At 33.8% G+C, this 20,079-nt stretch overlaps 1 protein-coding gene across 1 annotated transcript in view; it reads left to right on the top strand.

Annotated features, from left to right (window-relative positions):
• Positions 1–19,688, top strand: part of LOC133337118 (lachesin) — a gene marked incomplete at its 3' end in the record, with an annotated part of 42,631 nt that extends 22,943 nt beyond the window's left edge. Inside the window, exons 4-9 of the mRNA XM_061545383.1 lie at positions 3,674–3,869; positions 4,092–4,223; positions 9,835–9,954; positions 10,466–10,639; positions 15,350–15,610; positions 19,564–19,688. Of these exons, the coding sequence (XP_061401367.1) occupies positions 3,674–3,869; positions 4,092–4,223; positions 9,835–9,954; positions 10,466–10,639; positions 15,350–15,610; positions 19,564–19,688 (1,008 nt within the window). The remainder of the gene's footprint in view (positions 1–3,673; positions 3,870–4,091; positions 4,224–9,834; positions 9,955–10,465; positions 10,640–15,349; positions 15,611–19,563) is intronic.
• Between the last annotated feature and the right edge of the window lie 391 nt (positions 19,689–20,079).

Here is a 20,079-nt window from a genome sequence, read left to right as displayed (position 1 = left end):
GAAACCATAAAGGTTCGATATAAAATGTGTGGAAATGCAAATATCTTTCAAAATATATTTTGCAACATTGTCGCGGATTTTTCTCAAAATGTTCTTTCATTAAAACCTTTCCACTTCAATTACATACTACTAACAGAAACTTTAAGTCAAATCGGTCCATCCGTTTCTTTAAAATAATTTTTGCAAGATTTTCGCGGATTTTTCTTAAAATGTTATTTCAGAAAAACCTTCCCACTGTAATTACCGACAACTGAAAGAAATTTTGAGTCAAATCGGTACAGCCGTTCTCAATTGATGTGTTAGTATACATTTTTCTTGCTCCATTTTATATATGGGCAATATTGCCAATTTTTTAATATTCCATTTTCAAAAAATCAGCTTTTTTGTTTTTGTGGCACATCTATGATTTTTGGTACACATATAGAGAAAAATGTTCTGACTCCGAAACCGTTCGCGATCAAATTTTTGGTTGATGCGCGCAAAAGTTATCGAGGTTTTAATTTTGAGCATAAGAAAAAAAATCTTAAAATTACGCCGTTTATTATATTTACCAAAAACGTTGATATATATCTTCCTCCGTAAAATAAGAATATGAATATATTATAATAATCACGATAAAGTTGCAAATATTCGCGAAATATGAGAAAAATAAAAAAAATATAGCAGATTACATCAATATTTTCATTATATTAATGACATACACACACCTAAAAAATAATTTAAAAATATCTACATAATCTAAACACCATGATGAATCAAATGATATCAAAATCACACAAGTCCGAGTAGCGGTTTCTAAATCACAGCGACAACAAAACAAGATATTGAGGAAAAATATTTGTTTTTGGTTCGAAAAAACAATGTCATCATATTTATTTTTTTAATTGTATACAAGAAATTTCAGAAAAAAATGTTGGGGTTATTCTGCTATTTTACCCGATTTTCGCCGAAAAATTGACATATATAATAATAATCACTTTTTGTGTATAAGTATACGCCTTGCGGATTATATCACGACCCTTCCAATTAATCTTAGAATTCTATAAATAGGAATAAATCTTAAAATAAAATAATATTATGAAATGTACATTTTAAATTGCGTGTAAATCGCGTAATTCTCAAAATCATTTGATGCGCATGCGGTTTCCAGGAAGTACTGAAGTTTATCTTCCAATCCATATATATTTTGCGAAATTTCATTTGACGGCTAAGATGTGCCACACGTTCCATTGAAGTACCCAAAAAATCGTAAAACGCGAATAATTTCCGAAAACTCCATATGCCATTAACGCGCATCCGATTTCGGTGTGCACCCTAAAAAAATATATCCATCTATACCGATTTCAATGTGGTCCATTAAGAACCATGGATGTGCCAGCTCACACTATTTTTGAGATAAATTGCGTCTAAATCGCGTAATTCTCAAAATCATTTGATGCGCATGCGGTTTCCAGGAAGTACTGAAGTTTATCTTCCAATCCATGCATATTTTGCGAAATTTCATTTGACGGCTAAGATGTGCCACACGTTGCATTGAAGTACCCAAAAAATCGTAAAACGCGAATAATTTCCAAAAACTCCATATGCCATTAACGCGCATCCGATTTCGGTGTGCACCCTAAAAAAATACATCGATCTATACCATTTCAATGTGGTCCATTAAGAACCATGGATGTGCCAGCAAAATCTATTTTTGAGATAAATTGCGTACATCTCTCTTTCGGCTGAAGTTTTTAAAGTTCTCTTTTCGAAAAAGATCAAAATCCGTATGGGGTCATTTATTGAAGCGGAAATGATACACAGAAAACGCAAATAAATCCGCGATATTTTCAAAAACATTTTTTGCCAAATTTCGTGTTTTTGGAAGGCCAGTTCCCGCCGTTCTAATAGATGGATTTTCACGAAGAAGATTTTATATCATCCGAAACGTAAAAGACCTTATTGATCGCGGGTACCCATATCATTCAGTTGACAGATCTAAAAATTTGGACCGAAAAATAGGTTTTTTAGAAATTTGATCGCACAAAATTCGCACCTTCGGATGAGTATTACTCTGAAGCTGTGCATACTACATACACAAAATACATATCAAATTACGCAGATTCGCGACTACAATAATCTTATAATTGATTTTTTGAAATTCCTGTTTGCGTATTAAAACTAGAATTAAAATTAAAAAAACACTCAAAATCGAGCTTCAAAATGTCAGCATCATTTAAAGGTAGATGCAGTGAAAATTTTGAAAAATGATACATAAGGGGCGTAGTCCCCATTTTGTTGGCTTCTAGTTTTATTTTGACACGAAGACCGTGCAATGAGTGGCTTAGTCACAAATCGATAGAGAACATAAAAAAACTGGTTCGCCTCAACGTGTTTTTACACATTTTTTTACATTAAAGTAGACACAGCTTCCACCAAAATAAAGTTTGGAGGTCAATATCATGAGTAGTTTGCAACGACAGATCAATTAACCCAAAACTATTCACTTTTTTTCATATACTTAAGTAGTTCCCGAGTTATAAAGGGGTGAACCTCCGCTTCAGCTATGTTAAAAAATTGGCAATATTGCCCATATATAGATGTATGGAAGCTAAATCTAAACTCAATTCAATAATAAACAAAATTAAACAATTTCGTGTAAATCGAAACAACGTAGAGTTGTTCATCATTCAAGACTCAATACGGCACGCTATATACCATTTGGCACTTTAATGCTCTATTGAATCCGATTTCAACAAAACTCAATTCCCATCATTCTAGGCTGAAAGCTATTGTTGCATGGAGTCTAACTTTTAATGTCATCAACCAATCATTTTTGGCTATTTAATATGGGTTCTCTAGAATCAAAACAACCAAATTTTGGCTGTCAATATGCGTCATATGGAAGCTACACATATATTGGGCCAATATTTATAAGTTTTAGACGGAAAAATTTCAGCAACATATTTGAAATGGTTTAAAAGTTATAAGTTTATCAGTGCAGATCAGCGCACAGTGGCCATTCCGTACAATTTTTAATCGGACAAACTTTAGTAAAATCGAATGAAACTATTTATGAGTTTTTTAATATTCGGACAATATTAAACAACTCAGGCAAAAAACCAAATAAAAAGTTAAAAAAGAAAAAAATCGCGAAGAGCAATTAATATATTGCGTGGTGGAACGCATTTGCCTTTTCGATAAAGGAATGCACCGCAATAAAATAATAAAAGAAAAGGCGTGGGATGATGTGGCGAAGCCTGTGGGTAATCTAAACATTTGACAATCATATGTTTGGTGAATAACGCGCTTTATGTGGATTAGCCAAATCTAACTCGCGGAACATAACATTGGAAAATGCTTAACCCTTAAGTCATTTTCCAATTACCAAGGTAGAAAAGTTTCTTTCACTTAAAATCGGGATGGTTTCTTTGAAGCTTTTAAACATTTGTTCGGTGTTTCTTATTGTTAGAAATTTATATCATCTATGGTCAAAAATTTTCACAATATAGTAAACGTTATTTTAATAATGTAAACTATGTGTTTTCTTAAGAAAAAAAGATGTAATAAAACCAAAAATAAAACATTTTCTTTTATGTTTCTTCTATTGAAATTCTTCACAAAATGCAAACGTACACTGGGTTTATCACATGGTAATGTTGTTATATCGAAATATTTTTTTTTTACATTTTAGTCTGGTCACTTGTCAGTTGTTGTGCCCCCAGATATACTGAATCATCCAGAACAAAATCTCGAAGAGAATCTTACAAATGAAGGTGGAACAATAACGCTGGTCTGCAGTGCAACCGGAGTACCTATGCCAACAGTACAATGGAGACGAGAGGGGGGCAAAGACATAATCTTGAGAACAGAATCTAGAGAAAAGCAAGGTAATTACAACAAAATTCTATTTTTTTATAAATAAAAATATGTCTTCTAATCGCTTTGAAAGCAAGTACATAATAGCGAACATAAGTGACGGCCAATTCGTCCCGTCTTAGGAAGATGGCGTTGAACTTAAATCATGTTGTATTGTGTACATTATGCTTGAACGGTGCCGTTTCCTTTTGGTTCCTATTTTCGATAATATACCCATTTCATTTATATTTCAGTTGTGAAAACCGTGGAAGGCGAACGTCTAGTCTTGGGTAACGTACATCGAACAGACATGGGTGGCTACCTTTGTATAGCGTCTAACGGTGTCCCACCATCTGTTAGCAAACGATTCGATGTGCATGTAAATTGTGAGTAAACCTGTACTCGATAATATTGTGGATACTGATAATAAATTGCCTAATTTGTCGCAATGAAAGTCTGCATCGTAAGTTGTTGAAAATTAACATGACTTTATATTGACTTAAATTTGTTTTAAATTTAAAGCTAATGGTGAAACTTATAGGAGGGAATAATGTCAAAATCTCCCTAGAGAGTACAAATTAAAACATAAAATATGGGAACGGAAAATTAGGCTATTCGGGTACTTCTTGATGGCAATTCTTCACAAGCAACACAATTACAGCCGACATCGCTTTTATCAACGGCCAAGGGACCAACGAATTTGCCCTTTTTAAGCGATATGTCGTTATAAATAATATCGAATAAAGGGCAGAAAATTTCTCGGGACTTTGAATACGTCGTTATAAACGATTTCGACATGTACAAATTTGTCAGGTATAAGTGTTCAAAGTGAGTTTTTTATTTGTGTTTTCCCAAATAGTTTTTTAAAGGCGCCACTTCAAATTAGAAATGTTAAAATTAAATTTTTAACATATTTTACCGCAATTTTTTATTTAAAAAATATGAAGGATAAACGTTTTTTAAGTTCAACCAAATAAACTCAGATGTATGTGCATATATTTTTCAGATGACGAGTCAACTTATCGCCTTTACAACATTACATTTTCCACATACACATAAGATGCCACTAATAATTCAAAGGAAAACTGAAAGTTATTTTTTGCAGCCCTTTGGATAATAATTTACAATAGATAAATACACACAATGAAAACTTCATGTATAATCCCAAATTGATTTTTGGGATTATGTTCACCGTTAGTTACCAATAAGCATTTTTCACCCTTTTGGCAGCAAAGGACAATGTCAACGTTTCGAAAAAAAAAGCACAAGAATCGGTGGATATGTATACCGAATATGAAAAGGTATACAAATTGTGTTATGTATATATGCACTTATAGCTGCAGAGAATTATAAAACATACACACACACACAGACATAGAATATAAATCAGTTGTACGTACAACAAGTTTAAATGTTAGTACCGCATGATGGCTTGTAAAGCATGAAAAGGAGGCGTCAGACCAGACCAAACTCAAGGCCTGCCCGTCAACACCATATCAACTGTGGCATGGACACCATCAGCCATAAATTAAAAACAATCTTTTATTGCCACAAACATAACAATGTTCAAACATAAATACACAGTATTGTATGTCTGCGAGCTTTTTATCATTTTTATTTCCGGGTAGCAACATCAGAGCCATTCCAGTCGGAATATGAATATTATTTATGTTAAGCACATCAGACCGACCGACACACCGTGTTACGTAATGTGAAAATGATTGCAATGGTCGAATAAAAACTATTTTTTTAAGATTTCTATATTAATATCTAAAAATTTTTAAGTGTTTTAGCTTTGTTTTTAATTCAAAAGAAGATAAAATAGGTCCCTAGTTAATTTTTAGGATATATCTTCTATTACATTCTGAATGAAGTTGTGCATGCTTATCGAAATTTTAGTACTAAAGGTTTATGCAGTGGGTTCCCAACTAAAAATCAATTTTTTAACATTAAATAAAACACTGGTATTCAAAAAAAAGTCGTGAAACTATATTATATAGTAATGTAGACACAATGAGGTTGTGTACGGCTATGACGCCACAAACGCGACCTTTTAATAAAATTTCCAATTTGCATAAGTGCTGCGTCCAATTTCCTCTATTTAGACTTGAGTCGTCGTCGGCTTATTCACGAAAACCATAGACTTCAAAAATCCCTAAAGAAGAAATCTAAAATGTACAATCACACGATACAGGTGGCCGTTCTGGTCTTCAATACGTGAAATAACACGGCCGGGAAATGACTGATACAGCATTTAAACTGTTTCTCTGGCTGTATGATATGTCGTGCCGTTTTGTTCCCATTCATTTCTTCAATTCTAGATATTAGCTATTTACGCTTAACCTGCCTCCTAAAAAAGGTTCAATGGCTCCTTTAGACCAAAAACTCACCACAGTGACACGTTGAGGGTGTATTTGTTTCTCGTGCATCACTCGAGGATTTTCCTCATCCCAAATGCCACAATTCTGCCTATTGACTAAGCCATTGTGATGGAAATGAGTCTCGCACCATCTGTCAATAAATATCGCAATATTTGAGACATAGTTTTGAAATTTTGCACTGGCATTCAATTGCAACGGTCCAGGTTTTGGTATAGCTTCCATTTATCGGTACCCCCCAATATTCGGTATAATGCGTATTTCTGACACGTTTTTCACCGAATTGGCTGTAATTTCTTACGTTTGGTTTTCATTGAGTATCAAACCTTCGCACCGAAAATGATCAATATTGGTCAATTTTTTGTCGGTATTTTGGGAGCTCTGCCTACGAAAAAATATCAATATCGGCTTATGTTTCGGGCAGACCCCATATAGCGGTACCTTCTAATATTCGGTATTTTGATGGTTGTGGGGTTTTTTATTTTGGGTTGCGGTATGGTATTAAATCATCCTACTAACAATTATCAATATTATTAGACCACCTTTTAGGGTAGCCCCATATAATGCTAAACCCCAAATTTCTGTATTTTGGGGAGCTTGGAGACGTGCTTCAACCAAATTAGCTATAATTTTATATTTTGGATTCTCATTGAGTATAAAATGTCCCTACCAAAAATTATGAGTATGTTTCTCAACCGAATTTGCTTTAATTTGATTTCTCCTATTCTTATGGGGTGTCATATCGCTTTAATTTGCTTTAATGTAATGTTGTAGTTGTAGCAATGTATGTGCACAATTTCAAAGCATTCTCGTAAATAGTGCGAGCTTCAGACAGAATAAATAATTTCGTGGGATAACACAATTATAAGAATATAAAAGCCGACGCCACTGTACGAAACAGCTGTAATTTTCAATTGTTTGCTCCTAAAAAATATATTAAGGGTAAAGTGTATGTTTGTTCGAAAAAAGGCAGATATTTGATAAGTGTTCACATGCTCAAATGTTTATTTGCTGTCAAAATAATTTTGATTTCCAAAATCAACTGAATTTAGTTTTGTCTCTGAAAATATTTTGTGGTCACATTATGTCAAAGAAATATTTGATACTTTCAAATGTCTGCCCAATGTGACTTTACCTTAAGACATTTTCAATTCACGGTAGTTAACATGACTTTTGTTTGACATAGTAAACGCCCTATTTTAATTTCATACTCGGCATACCACATTATGGGTTAGTCATTCGTTATATACTGAATTTGTTAAACTGAGTATTCGTATATTCGTGAGAGTTGTATATATATATATATATATATATATATCGCCAATTTTTTAACATACCGGAAGTCGAGGTTCACCCCGTTATAATTCGAGAATTTCTTAAATATATGAAAAGTAGTGAATAGTTTTGGGTTAATTGATCTGTCGTGGCAAACTTTTCATGATATTGATCTCCAAACTTTATTTGGGTAGAAGCTTTTTCTACTTTAATGTAAAAAATGTGTAAAAACAGGTTGAGGCGTTTTTTTCAGTTTCACGGTCTTCGTGTCAAAGTAAAACTAGAAGCCTATAAAATGGGGACTAATACCATAGACAGACGACAGCCTTAATTTGAATTAATATTTACCCCTGACAGACGAGAGTTTCTGCATTTACGAAACAGTTTTTTGCTTCAAAACAATTGTTTGTCGGTGTGTAGTATGAAATTTTTTACATTTGTTTCGATATTTTTCGGGATTACATCTTTAGGAAATAGATACATGACATAAAGAAGGAATAGCAACTATGATCTTAGGAAAGCAGCTCCCAATTCAAAAAATTATTGAAATTTGCCTTCATTTCTTATTTTTATTTTCATAAATATAAATAAATTTGACAAGAAACAATTAATTTTCGACAGCATTGCCATATTGAAATTGCCTAATTCAGTATAAATTCAGTTTCATTTTGTGCATTAACAACACATAAAAATGAGGATAATGTACAAGTTAATTTGAATTAAGGCTGTTAATGCAAATTAAGGCTGTCGTCTGTCTAGGCTATAAGTTTCTTATGTATCATTTTTCAAAATTTTAACCGCATCTAACATTAAATGATACTGACATTTTGAAGGTCGATTTTGAGTGTTTTTTTGAATTTTACTTCTAGCTTTAGCTTTAATACGCAAACAGGAATTTCTAAAAATCGATTATAAGATTATTTTAGTCGCGAATCTGAGTAATTTGATATATATATTTTGTGTATGTAGTAGGGACAGCTTCAGAGTAATACCCATTCGAAATGGAAAATTTTGTGCGATCAAATTTCTAAGAAAAAACGTATTTTTGGGCCCAAATTTTTAGATCTGTCAATTGAATGATGTGGTATCCGCGATCAGTAAGGTTTTTTTACGTTTCGGATAAAATACATATACTAGAACGCGTTTTACGAGTTTTTGGGTACTTCGATGCAACATGTAGTCAAATGAAACTTCGCAAAATATACATGGATTCGAAGGTAAACTTCAGTACTTCCTGGAAACCGCATGCACATCAAAAGATTAATATGTATATTTCAAATTTAATATGTATATTTCATACTATAGTTTTGTTCGAAAGAAAGAGTATTGACATAATCCGCAAGTTGTATACTCATACATAAGAAATATATATATATATACAATAAGAATAACCCTAATATTTCTTCTTCCGAAGTTTCTTGTAAAAAAAAAAAACTAAAAAATATGTAAATATGATGACATATTTCTTTAAACCAAAAACAAATAATTTTCCTCGATATCTTGTTTTATTGTCGCTGTAATTTACAAACCACTACAATGACTTGTGAGATTTTCATATATAATGACGTGATCTCCTATATTTTTATTATTTTTCTTATATTTCACGGAAATGTGCAATTGTGTCCCAATTTTTGTAATGTATTGATATTCGTATTTTTCGAAGGGAGTTATATATCAATGTTTTTTTGTCAATACAATAAACGGCGTAATTTTAAGATTTTTTCTTTTGCCTAAAATTCAAAGGAAAAAAAATGTTAAAACTTTTGTATTTATATTGAGGAATAAAAAAATTTATAACAATATCTCATAATAATTTTTTTCGGTTCACTTTCTAATATTCACTTTCACTTTCTAATATAATTCACTATGTAATAATATCTAAAATTCTTTTGCAATAAAGTTTTGGCAACATTTTCGATCACGAAGGATCAAATATACATTTTTTACTTTTTATCAATGGGTTTAATGATATTTGTGTTCAGCTCTTTGCAGTGGTAGTCAAGTTAAAGAAAAACCCTTTAATTTGACCTTACCATATAATAGGTTTAAAGTGATTGTGTACCAAAATGTCATGTAGGTCATTTCCAGCTGAACAGCATGGAAAACAACAGCACCAACAATAATCATAAAATTAAATAAAGTTGATTTTTTTCAAATTACTATCTAGGGGACAACGGAACAAAGAATGTTACAGACATTTTACATTGCACTTAATCTGGCAATTTGTTACACTTCCTTTTTTCCTTTTGGTCCTCCATGTATTTTTATTGTTTGTTTGTTTGTTTATTTTTGCCTGTCGCATCTTCTTCGCATATGCTTGGTAAATGGACAAACCGCTACACAGTTCCGCCATCCATCAAGGCCGTAAATCAGTTAGTGGGAGCACCCGTCGAAAGGGAAGTCACCCTGGAATGCATTGTGGAAGTCTATCCAAAACCCTTAAATGGCTGGTATCGTAATGAGGGTAAGTAGAAAAACGAAGTAGACGGGAAGTATATGAAGTTCAATGAAATTTCAGTGTTCCTCTGTAGCAAATCTGATATTTAACATCCTCCCACCCTCCTCCAACCTTCATGAACGCCTTTGTCAAATCGTCAGCAGCCAAGGAGTTTGTACGAAATGCCCTTAAATGTCGGTTCATTTTTATTTCTATTTTAAATCTGCGTGTGTGTGTGAGAAAGTAAGGGTATCTGTGCATTTGCGTTTGTGTTTGTGTAGCTATAGTATCCTAATGCTAGTGTGCTAGCCTGTACGATTTGACTGGGTGCGACGATGTGTTTGTGTCTCAATTTTATTTAATTCAACTGTGTGTTGTTCTTCCCTTATTTTTTTGTCTCTTAATGCTGTGTTTAAAACCACCACTACCAACGTGGACCACCTACACCATGATTGTCATCATCACCACCAATGGCATCATCATCGTCGCTGTTATGGCGGTCGTTGCCGGTTTCTTAAATTGTGGCATCGCATTAAAGGGAACATAAAGCTTCACAATGGCAACAAGTACAATATATCCGAAAGCATGATTAACATGTACACTTGGCATCTTAATCTGACAATACGTCATCTAACTAAGGCGGACTTTGGCGCTTACAGCTGCTCCAGTGTAAATGCCCTAGGCAAAAGCGAAGCTCGCATTCGGCTGCAAGGTATGTATTCAAGATCTACGAGCGAAAATACTGTTTGGTGCATGTGGAGGGATGTGCAACCAGTCGACCTTCCTGGCGTGCTTTTTTATATGTGTGAGAGTGTGTCTAATTGCATTTGTGTTTGGACCCACATCCTTAGTAGCATGATTGCGCTTAGTCGATTTCTTAAAGTCATATTTAACCAAGCCAATGAGTTGTATTGTTTTTGGATTGGATTGAATTTGTCGTCTGGGCAAGAAACTCTTTACCGTTATCTGGTGTGCGTATGTGTGGTGGTGGCGGTGCCTTGACTTGTGTACCGCAGTCGACTCCGTTCGTCCTTTAAACGATATCTAGTGTCATTCATCCATTCTAATCATCTGCGATAAATCAATTGGAATTTCGAAAGGCAGCTAACAGAAGGCAGCGTGCAAAAGACACCAACTACCACATGCACATGCCCATGCCAAATAGATGGATGGGTGGAAGTTTGAAGTTGAATTGGGGGCAATCGAGTTTGTGTTCTTGTGTGTTGGCATCATATATTTGTCTAAAGCGGTTCATTTGGTTTGTTTCGAACCCATTCACCGACAAGTCAATAATATCCTTTTATCACAGTTGTGCAGGGCCAAAGTTATTGCCACAGACTGTCAAGTTGGCCAAGAAAGCTCATGAATTACAGCACTCTCCAAATTGTAGTTTGTAACGGAATTGATTAAAACCAGAGAACTTGAATTTTGTGCCTCTGGAAAATATTAGTCATTCTCGACGGTAAAGGATAAATATGAAAAGTAAAATTGTGTGTAAATCTGATTAAGTTATGTGACACCGGATAGGCATATCCCATGCATTAACACTATGTCGAAATTTCAGAATTTTATTTGAATTTGAACTAATAATGAAAATAAAAGATAAAGCAAATTTATAATTATGCTTATTTATGTATTTCCTACTCAAAAAATATATTATATATTTATACATATATTAATATGTAATACACTGCGTATCATAACTATAGACGCACCTTTAATTCAATTGGTATGTTAGTTGACAAATAAAATGGACCCATTAAGTTATTGTTCACAATAAAACGATCAAAAACACATATTATTCAACAAAAACAATTAATTTATTCCTTATGGTTTCGCCGAATTCTGCACTTTCAAAATTGCTGGTGTTGCAAACCTATAGACGCACTGTTACAAAATTAGAAAAATTAATTTTTAAATAAAATAAAATAACTTTTTTAAATAATGGGTAGGGCCTCCCTTATATTGAATAAGTTCAAAAATTTTATCCATCACACTGTTGATCAAAATTATTCGCAAGTCTTTATTGATTGACCGCCATTCATCGAAAATCACTTCTTGGAGGTAAAAACCAGTTTGGTATTGGAGGTTTTCTGCATAGACACGATGAGTCAAGATTCCACACATGTTCTCGATCGGATTCTGGTCGGAAATTTTAATATTTTTCGATTTAAACCATACTTAATTTGTCTTCCAAGACTTGAACGTACTCTATTGAATTCATCCGACAACATGGAAATGTCAAATAAAGCATTCCGTGGCTATAAAATGCTCCCAAGGTGGCGGTTACCGAAATATCGTTTTTCCTAATACGATATTTCGGTGGCGGTGCCTTAATGGTCTTGGGAGCATTTTATAGCCACGGAATGCTTTATTTGACATTTACATGTTGTCGGATGAATTCAATAGAGCAGCAACAATCAAAGACTCGTTTTTCAAACAACGCGCCAGTGTCACTCAAGTATGGTTAAAATTAAAAAATATTAAAATTTCCGCCAGAATCCGATTGAGAACATGTGTGGAATCTTGACTCGTCGTGTCTATGCAGAAAACCGCCAATACCAAACATTATTTTTTCCAAGAAGTGATTATCGATGAATGGCGGTCAATCGATGAAGACTTGCGAATAATTTTGATCAACAGTGTGATGGATAAAATTTTTGAACTTATTCAAAATAAGGGAGGCCCTACCCATTATTTATAAAAGTTATTTTATTTTATTTAAGTTTTAAAAAATAAATTTTTCCAATTTTATAACAGTGCGTCTATAGTTATGCAACACCAGCAATTTTGAAAGTGCAGAATTCGGCGAAACCATAAAGAATAAATTAATTATTTTTGTTGAATAATATGTGTTTTTGATCGTTTTATTGTGAACCATAAATTAATGGGTCCATTTCATTTGTCAACTAACATACCAATTGAATTAAGGGTGCGTCTATAGTTATGATACGCAGTGTATAAAAAGACTTCTTAGATATCGAAATTCTAATAAATAGGAATTCAAACATAAAACTTTAAAAGCTAAGGCAGCAATTATGTTTCTCTCACTATATATCCCAACCAGGGTTTTTACTGGAGTTTATATTAAAGGATTATTGTTTGGATCTCTTTCGAAGTTGGCTGTATGATCGTAGTTGCGATGAAAATAGAACGATGGAGGTACTTCATACCCATTATGTGGCATATTTCACCACTGATTTTGTACACATACCATTCCGAATGTTAAACGTAGGTATTGGGGTCTATCGTTCAGGGTAATGAAATATGCATTATATAAAATATATCCAGTGAGCGGAGTAGTATAGTCGGACGGGGCCGACCATATGATAGCTTACACAACATCCACGGAAATCTAACTTTGTGTGGTTCTTTATTCTGAGCTTGGGCAATATTTAGCGATATTTGCAACCTCTTGAGTAGAGGTCATCCAATATTACTAATATTCAGTACAGCCCTTCTAATTATTTGTCCAGATTTCCTTCACCGTGGGTTGTGTTGTGATGTTCGGCTTTCCATTGTGGCCTATAGATCGACTAGAAAAACAACACACAAAATAAAGTTCTCGGTCCACTGCATCCCAATATTATTATCTGATCAAATTATAGGCGTTGTACTTGATCATAACTGGAAACTCACGGAAAATTTCAAAGCGATATATTTCCGCCCTCTGGTGTGAAAATGGGTTACTAAATATTTTTTAAATACGTAAGGATTTTTAAATATTTAAGTGTAACTCCCACATCCGAGTACATACGAGAATTTAAAGGTCAATCACTCCTCTTGGATATACATATCCTTCCGGGGTAAATATATACACTATAAAATACAAATTTTGTCATTTTTCACACAAAAGTCAGGTCCATTTGACCCGGCAAATATTGGCCGATCTTTATCAAAACAGGCATGTTTATTCTTTGGTCCGATCTCCTTCTCCATGCGGCCTCTGGAGCGATCAGAAAAGTTTTGGTACATTTCACCCCCTAAATATTAACTGATATTTCCAAAAAAAAAACAATAGAGGTCTTCATTGGCCAAAACCCATCCTACATGCAAAATTTTGTGAAGATTGGTCCATAACTGTGGTCCATTATAATGGACAGACGGACGGACACACATGTCTAGATCGGATCAGCTAGTCGAGATATGACTATCGGTATACTTAAAGGTGGGTCTAGGGCCAATATTTCGCGGCGTTACAAACTCTTGGGGCTGCACAAAGCTATAATACCCTGACAACATAGTTGTGTAGGGTATAAAAATATGTTTGCAAAATAATTTGAAAAGTTCAGGAATGAAAAACTAGTAAGTATGCCAAAATTAGATGGCAATACTTCAAAATCAACAGAACAGCAAATCAGAAGTGGCCATTCCTGTTTACCATTTTTACTCGGTCAAATTTTTCGATTAAAAAGTTGTCAAAAAGAAAGCTATTTTGCTTTATGTTTTACCAGTTTATGGGTTCAGAAATGGGTCTCGATTCTTTTAGCTTCTGGAACGGAACTATTATCAGAACTTATCTGCTGCAGTTCGACAATGTGTATTAATGTAAAAATTCAATTATAAATAACATCGTTGACCGATGTTTAGTTTTTTTATTTATTTTCGGTAGATTATATTTCGCAGATAAGAATTTATTTTCGGACTAGGTCTATCAAAGCAAAACTCACTATGTATTTAGATTTATGCAGCACCGACAAATGAAGAAACTTAAATAATAAGTTGGATAGCTTGAAATTTAGAGAACTGAAGAACAATGGTTATATATATAATCTTTTTACCAGCTATATTCAAACCTTCAGAACTCTTGCTTACATACGGTACATTAAATTTCAACCCTAAACACCAGTATGCATTTGAACCATATAAAGCGAATATAGTTTTTTTTTTTCAATAAATAGACCGTTACGTTACACTGTTCCTAATATTATTGGTACTAAATTCTAATTTTGGGCAAACAGTCATAGGAGAAGATATATTGATGCTATTTGGCTAATGTTGTCATTGAAAATGCCAACACGATATCATACCGAGTTGGTAAAAAGGTTTTATCGATTCTTTTATTGCAAATGAATTCTTTGGTGGATTTTCTTCAATTCCAAAGCAATAAAACTCTGTGCCATCGAATGATGAACACATTTGATTTTATTACCGATTCTCTTGTACGTTGTGGCCTCTGCCTATGAGGCTTTACTAGCTCTCTGTCTGCCATTTGATTCCCATACGGCAGAGATAAGCCAAAATGCAAGACTTGCCTGAATTTGCCTCCTGCTGGAAAGACCACATTGATTGCAGTTACCAACAGGAATATCGCAAGGCTGTTGCGCACACAAACGCACAGCCTTGCCCGTTTGCTGAAATTATTAATATATTGCCGGTATATAAGTATGTAATTGTGCTAATTGCCCTCAATTTGTTGCAGAGCTTCGCTTGCCTCCCAAGCCAACTACAACGCCGACGCCTTATATTCATACAACACCCAAACCTCGTCGTAAGCAGCCAAATATGAACAAAGGTCTAAACGAGGTGGTCCGCGCCAAGGAGACGCACTTCACAAATCAAATGCAGGAGAACGAGATTCTCGGTGGAAACAGTGCACACGGAGTTAACATCATCAATGGCATTGTTGTGGGAACCGGCAACGACATCAATGTCGCAAATGGCTTGTCTAACGGAGCGGAAGGTAAGTTACGATTGAATAAATTCCTTAAATTCTCGCACACACCCACACACTCAAACCAAACAAATTAGACAAGTCGGGCGTGATGTAATTTCCCCCAGGAACGAACATTCCCAGCTATTCGCATCTTAAGAAGCACGTTAGGATGTCAGTGGAAATGATAATAGGGAGGGATTTCAAACATGGCATCGCACGTGGAAACGTCGAAGCAATTGAAGACACAGATAACTACGACGCCTTTTGGACAGCCGTGTGTAAGTGTGTCATTGTGCCATGTGGTGCTCGACATTCACTCTCCCAAATGAATGCGTTGGCCCAGGTCGCGCCAAATCAAAAAAATGCCATCGTTCAAATGTTACTCATTTTACAATGTTCGAGCCAATCTATGTGATGCATGGAAGGTACGATGTGTATATGATGATGTTCATACATACCGCAATACATGTTGCACATGTGGTATGTGAATACAGAATAGCTTTTTTGTTTTCTTTAGTACTGCCATAAGATGGATAATATACTAATATCAATCATATTAACATAGACATGCAGAACATTCGAAAGAAGTCGTTTACTATAAGCAAATGTTATGGCTCTACATGATCCCCATAAGGATAGATTTAATATCATCAAAAATTATATATAGTTTTTATAGTTTAATAAGGCGGTGACACAACTTGAAAATCTTAAACCAATGGGGACCGCCAACATCCGAAAGCTAATGATGGCAGATGGAAATACCTAGGTGGGTTTTGAATTATTGACTAATGTTTTTGTTTAAACCCGATTTTAATTTTGGCGGCATGGGGTGGATTTTCATAGTCTCACAAAGTCGAAGTCTCAAAAATGAACCAATTGTATGTTCATTTCGTACCCCTTTCTATGTAATTAATTCAATTAATTTAAACTTCGACTTTGGCCAAAAATATACCTACTAGCGGGCCCGGCAAACGTTGTCTTGCCATAGCAATATTGTTAATAAATAATTGTCGGTATTTTAGATTTGTTTTTCAATTTCTATTCATACTTGCATAAACAATTTTTTGGCTAAGAAATATGCATGAAAATTATTGGTGTAGATAAACTTTTTATATTTTCCCCATCGATACATTGGAAGCTATAGCACACATTTCAATATAAATCTCTGCAATACAAAATATAAAGTTTCAGAGTATCTACCATTTGGTGTTCATAACCGAGCCTTGATATTTGATTTTTGTTCTTCAGTTATAAGCGGTGCAATTGTCGAACCGACAAACGTTGTTTACCCTTCTAAAATTTCCATGGATATAATTTTTGTTTTTGTAATTATTGCATTCATGGAAGTTTAAATAACGTCATATAATTAAGACATCAAGAGCTGGAATTATCATTTAGGATTCGGATTTAATTAGATTCATTACCAATATGTTTATACGACTTCCACATAACAGTTGCCCAGTAATATGTACGCTTTTTATACCTTTCGTCATAAGGTAAAGAGTATATTAAATTTGTCATTCCCTGTGCAACACCGGAGACCCTAAAAAGTATATGTATATATAATTGATCAAATTAAAAGCCTATAAATGTGTGGAAATGCTAATAAAATGTGTGGAAATACTAATATCTTTCAAAATATATTTTGCATCATTTTCGCGGATTTTTCTCAAAATTTTCTTTCATTAAAACCTTTCCACTTCAATTACAGACTACTAACAGAAACTATAAGTCAAATCGGTCCAGCCGTTTCTTTAAAATAATTTTTGCAACATTATCGCGGATTTTTCTTAAAATGTTCTTTCATTAAAACATTTCCACTTCAATTGCAGACTACTAACAGAAACTTTAAATTAAATCGGCCCAGCCATTTCTTTAAAATAATTTTTGCAAGATTTTCGCGGATTTTTGTAAAAATTTTCTTTCATAAAAACCTTCCCACTGTAATTACCGACATCTGAAAGAAACTTTGAGTCAAATCGACCCAGCCGTTCTCAATTGATGAGTTAGTATACATTTTTTTGACTCCATTTTTATATATATAGATTAATAAAAAAGGAATAAATTCTGAAATGCATCTCTCGAAGGAAATTAAAGTTATATAACCCTTTAAACGGGTCGGGCCCTCTGGGTATATTTTGCGACAAAACTAAAGTAACGATGGACCAAACAGAATTGGATTCTAGAAAGGCAGAACATCATCCCAATAGTCAAATTTGGAAAAATTTCAATAATGATTGGAATCAAGCAAAGACGCGATGTGACGCAATTTTTAGACATTTAAAAACATTTGTTATTCAGTGCTATGAACTTGGGGTTGATCGGGGACAACAAGCCACATTTTAAATTTTATCAGGATAATGATCCTAATCACAAATCACATATAGTGTGAATGTGCCTTCTTTATAACTGTGGCAATGTTTTGGATACGTCTACAATGTAGGGTAGGGTTGTTATACAGGATACTTGAACTATGAAAATGGGGTTTCAATAATAATATTCTACTATAAATTTAACATTTACATCATGTGAAAAGAGTTAATTGACAATGTATACATTAAATATTTTTGTTCCATTTCTTTTGTATTTTACCTCTGTACACATGTACACTATTATAAAAAAATCAAAAATATAACTTTAATAGACACACATTTCATATTATTATTAACAAAATTGGAAAAAGCTTTTATTTCTTCAATGCGTATACTCATTCTTGACACACTGTAACTTCACTACACAATCAGCCCTTTACGAAGCAGATTTTTATACCCTTCACCACAGTGTGGTACAGGGTATTATGACTTTGTGCATATGTTTGTAACAGGCAAAAATAATATGCATAGAACCACTTTCTGAGTCGATTTATGCATGTCCGTCCGTCTGTCCGTCCGTCCATGTATATTTGTTAACAAAGTACAGGTCGCATTTATGATTCGATTTGGATGAAATTGGCACAGGTCACTTAATTGGCCCAAGGACGAACCCTATATATCTTATATATTTTTCGATTTGAGTATGGCGAAAAACGAGTCCTTCATTGTTGCTGCTTTTCCAAAATGGCAATAGTTTGTAAAAATATCCCAGTATCTTCATTGTTGCTGCTTTCCCAAAATGGCAATAGTTTGTCTTCGAAGACTTGAACATACTCCATTGAATCCATCCGACAACTAGGAAATGTCAAATAAAACATTCCGTGGCTACAAAATGCTCCAAAGAGTATTAAGGAACCGCCACCAATATATCGTTTTAAGAAATATCGTGATTACGTCCGTAGATTAATTAATAAAATTAATTATTTTTGTTGAATAATGTGTGTTTTTCATCCTTTTATTGTGAACTACAACTGAATGGGTCCATTTTATTTGTCAACTAACATACTAATTGAATTAAAGGTGCGGCTATAGTTATGCTACGCAGTGTATCACACTTCTGGCGCTTGAGAATAGGTCGTGTTTTGCTATTTGTGGAGAAATTGTTTTAAAATCAATATTAAACAAATACACCTAAGTCTGTTTTTACACGGTTTTGATATAACACGGTTTGAAAATTGAATATTTTTAATTTTTTTAGACGATTTTACTCCATTTAGCACAATTTGAAATTTTATGTACTTAAATTTTTTTGTCAAATTTATTTTTTTAATTTTGTTCATATCACAAAAAAGTATTTATGAAAGAAAAAAGTCTGAAACCATCGATAGTATCGATGCTATCGATAGTATCGATAGTTTGCGAACACTAGCTTTAGCGCGTACAAACAATTTTTACTGGTCAAAGCAAATGTGAATAGCACTAATTTAGGGGAATTCCCTTTATGTATAAGATCAATGTCTTTTTTACACGGTTTTTTACACGGCTTCTTCTGGAACCAATCTACCGTGTAAAAACAGACTTTGGTGTAAATAATACAAACAAATATTTGACTGTAAAACTAACTACAAATTAAATTATTTACTTTCACTGCTTTTATTGTTATTCCAGTTCACACTCAGCTACCGAATAGAAATGGAAACGACAAATCATATAAAATATCATCGGCATTCCCAACTCAAAGGACGTCATGGATTCTCACAGCTCCTAATCGTGGATGCCAACGAACAAAAACAGTTGGTTCTAATTTCGAATCAAATATTCGGATTTATCTGTTTGCGACACTTGCTCTGATATGGCATAAAAGGTTATCCTTCAAGTGAGTGTGTGTACCGTAATATATAAACCGCACTGCTGATGCGTCTATATTGTTATTATTGTTATTAAATTAAGCCAAAACAAAATTATATCAATGAACATATTCAAACAAACGAATTACAATATATTGGTGAGTGCAGCTAGTGTCCTTATTCCTTACAAAGGCCAACACATGAAAATAAGTAGCACATGAAACGAAAAAAAACTCTAAACAAACTTAATGCAACCCTCAACAGAATTACAATAACAAAATGTTTCAATTTTAAAACTTTAAATGACAGCAGCCACCATTCTTTCTCTCACACCATA

The sequence above is a fragment of the Musca vetustissima genome, unplaced genomic scaffold, assembly GCF_032173495.1.
Source record: "Musca vetustissima isolate MV318-11 ecotype Yass unplaced genomic scaffold, APGP_CSIRO_Mvet_v1 utg20595, whole genome shotgun sequence".
In the NCBI taxonomy this organism is placed as follows: Eukaryota; Metazoa; Arthropoda; class Insecta; order Diptera; family Muscidae; genus Musca; species Musca vetustissima.
This window is presented reverse-complemented; position numbering and strand designations above follow the sequence as displayed.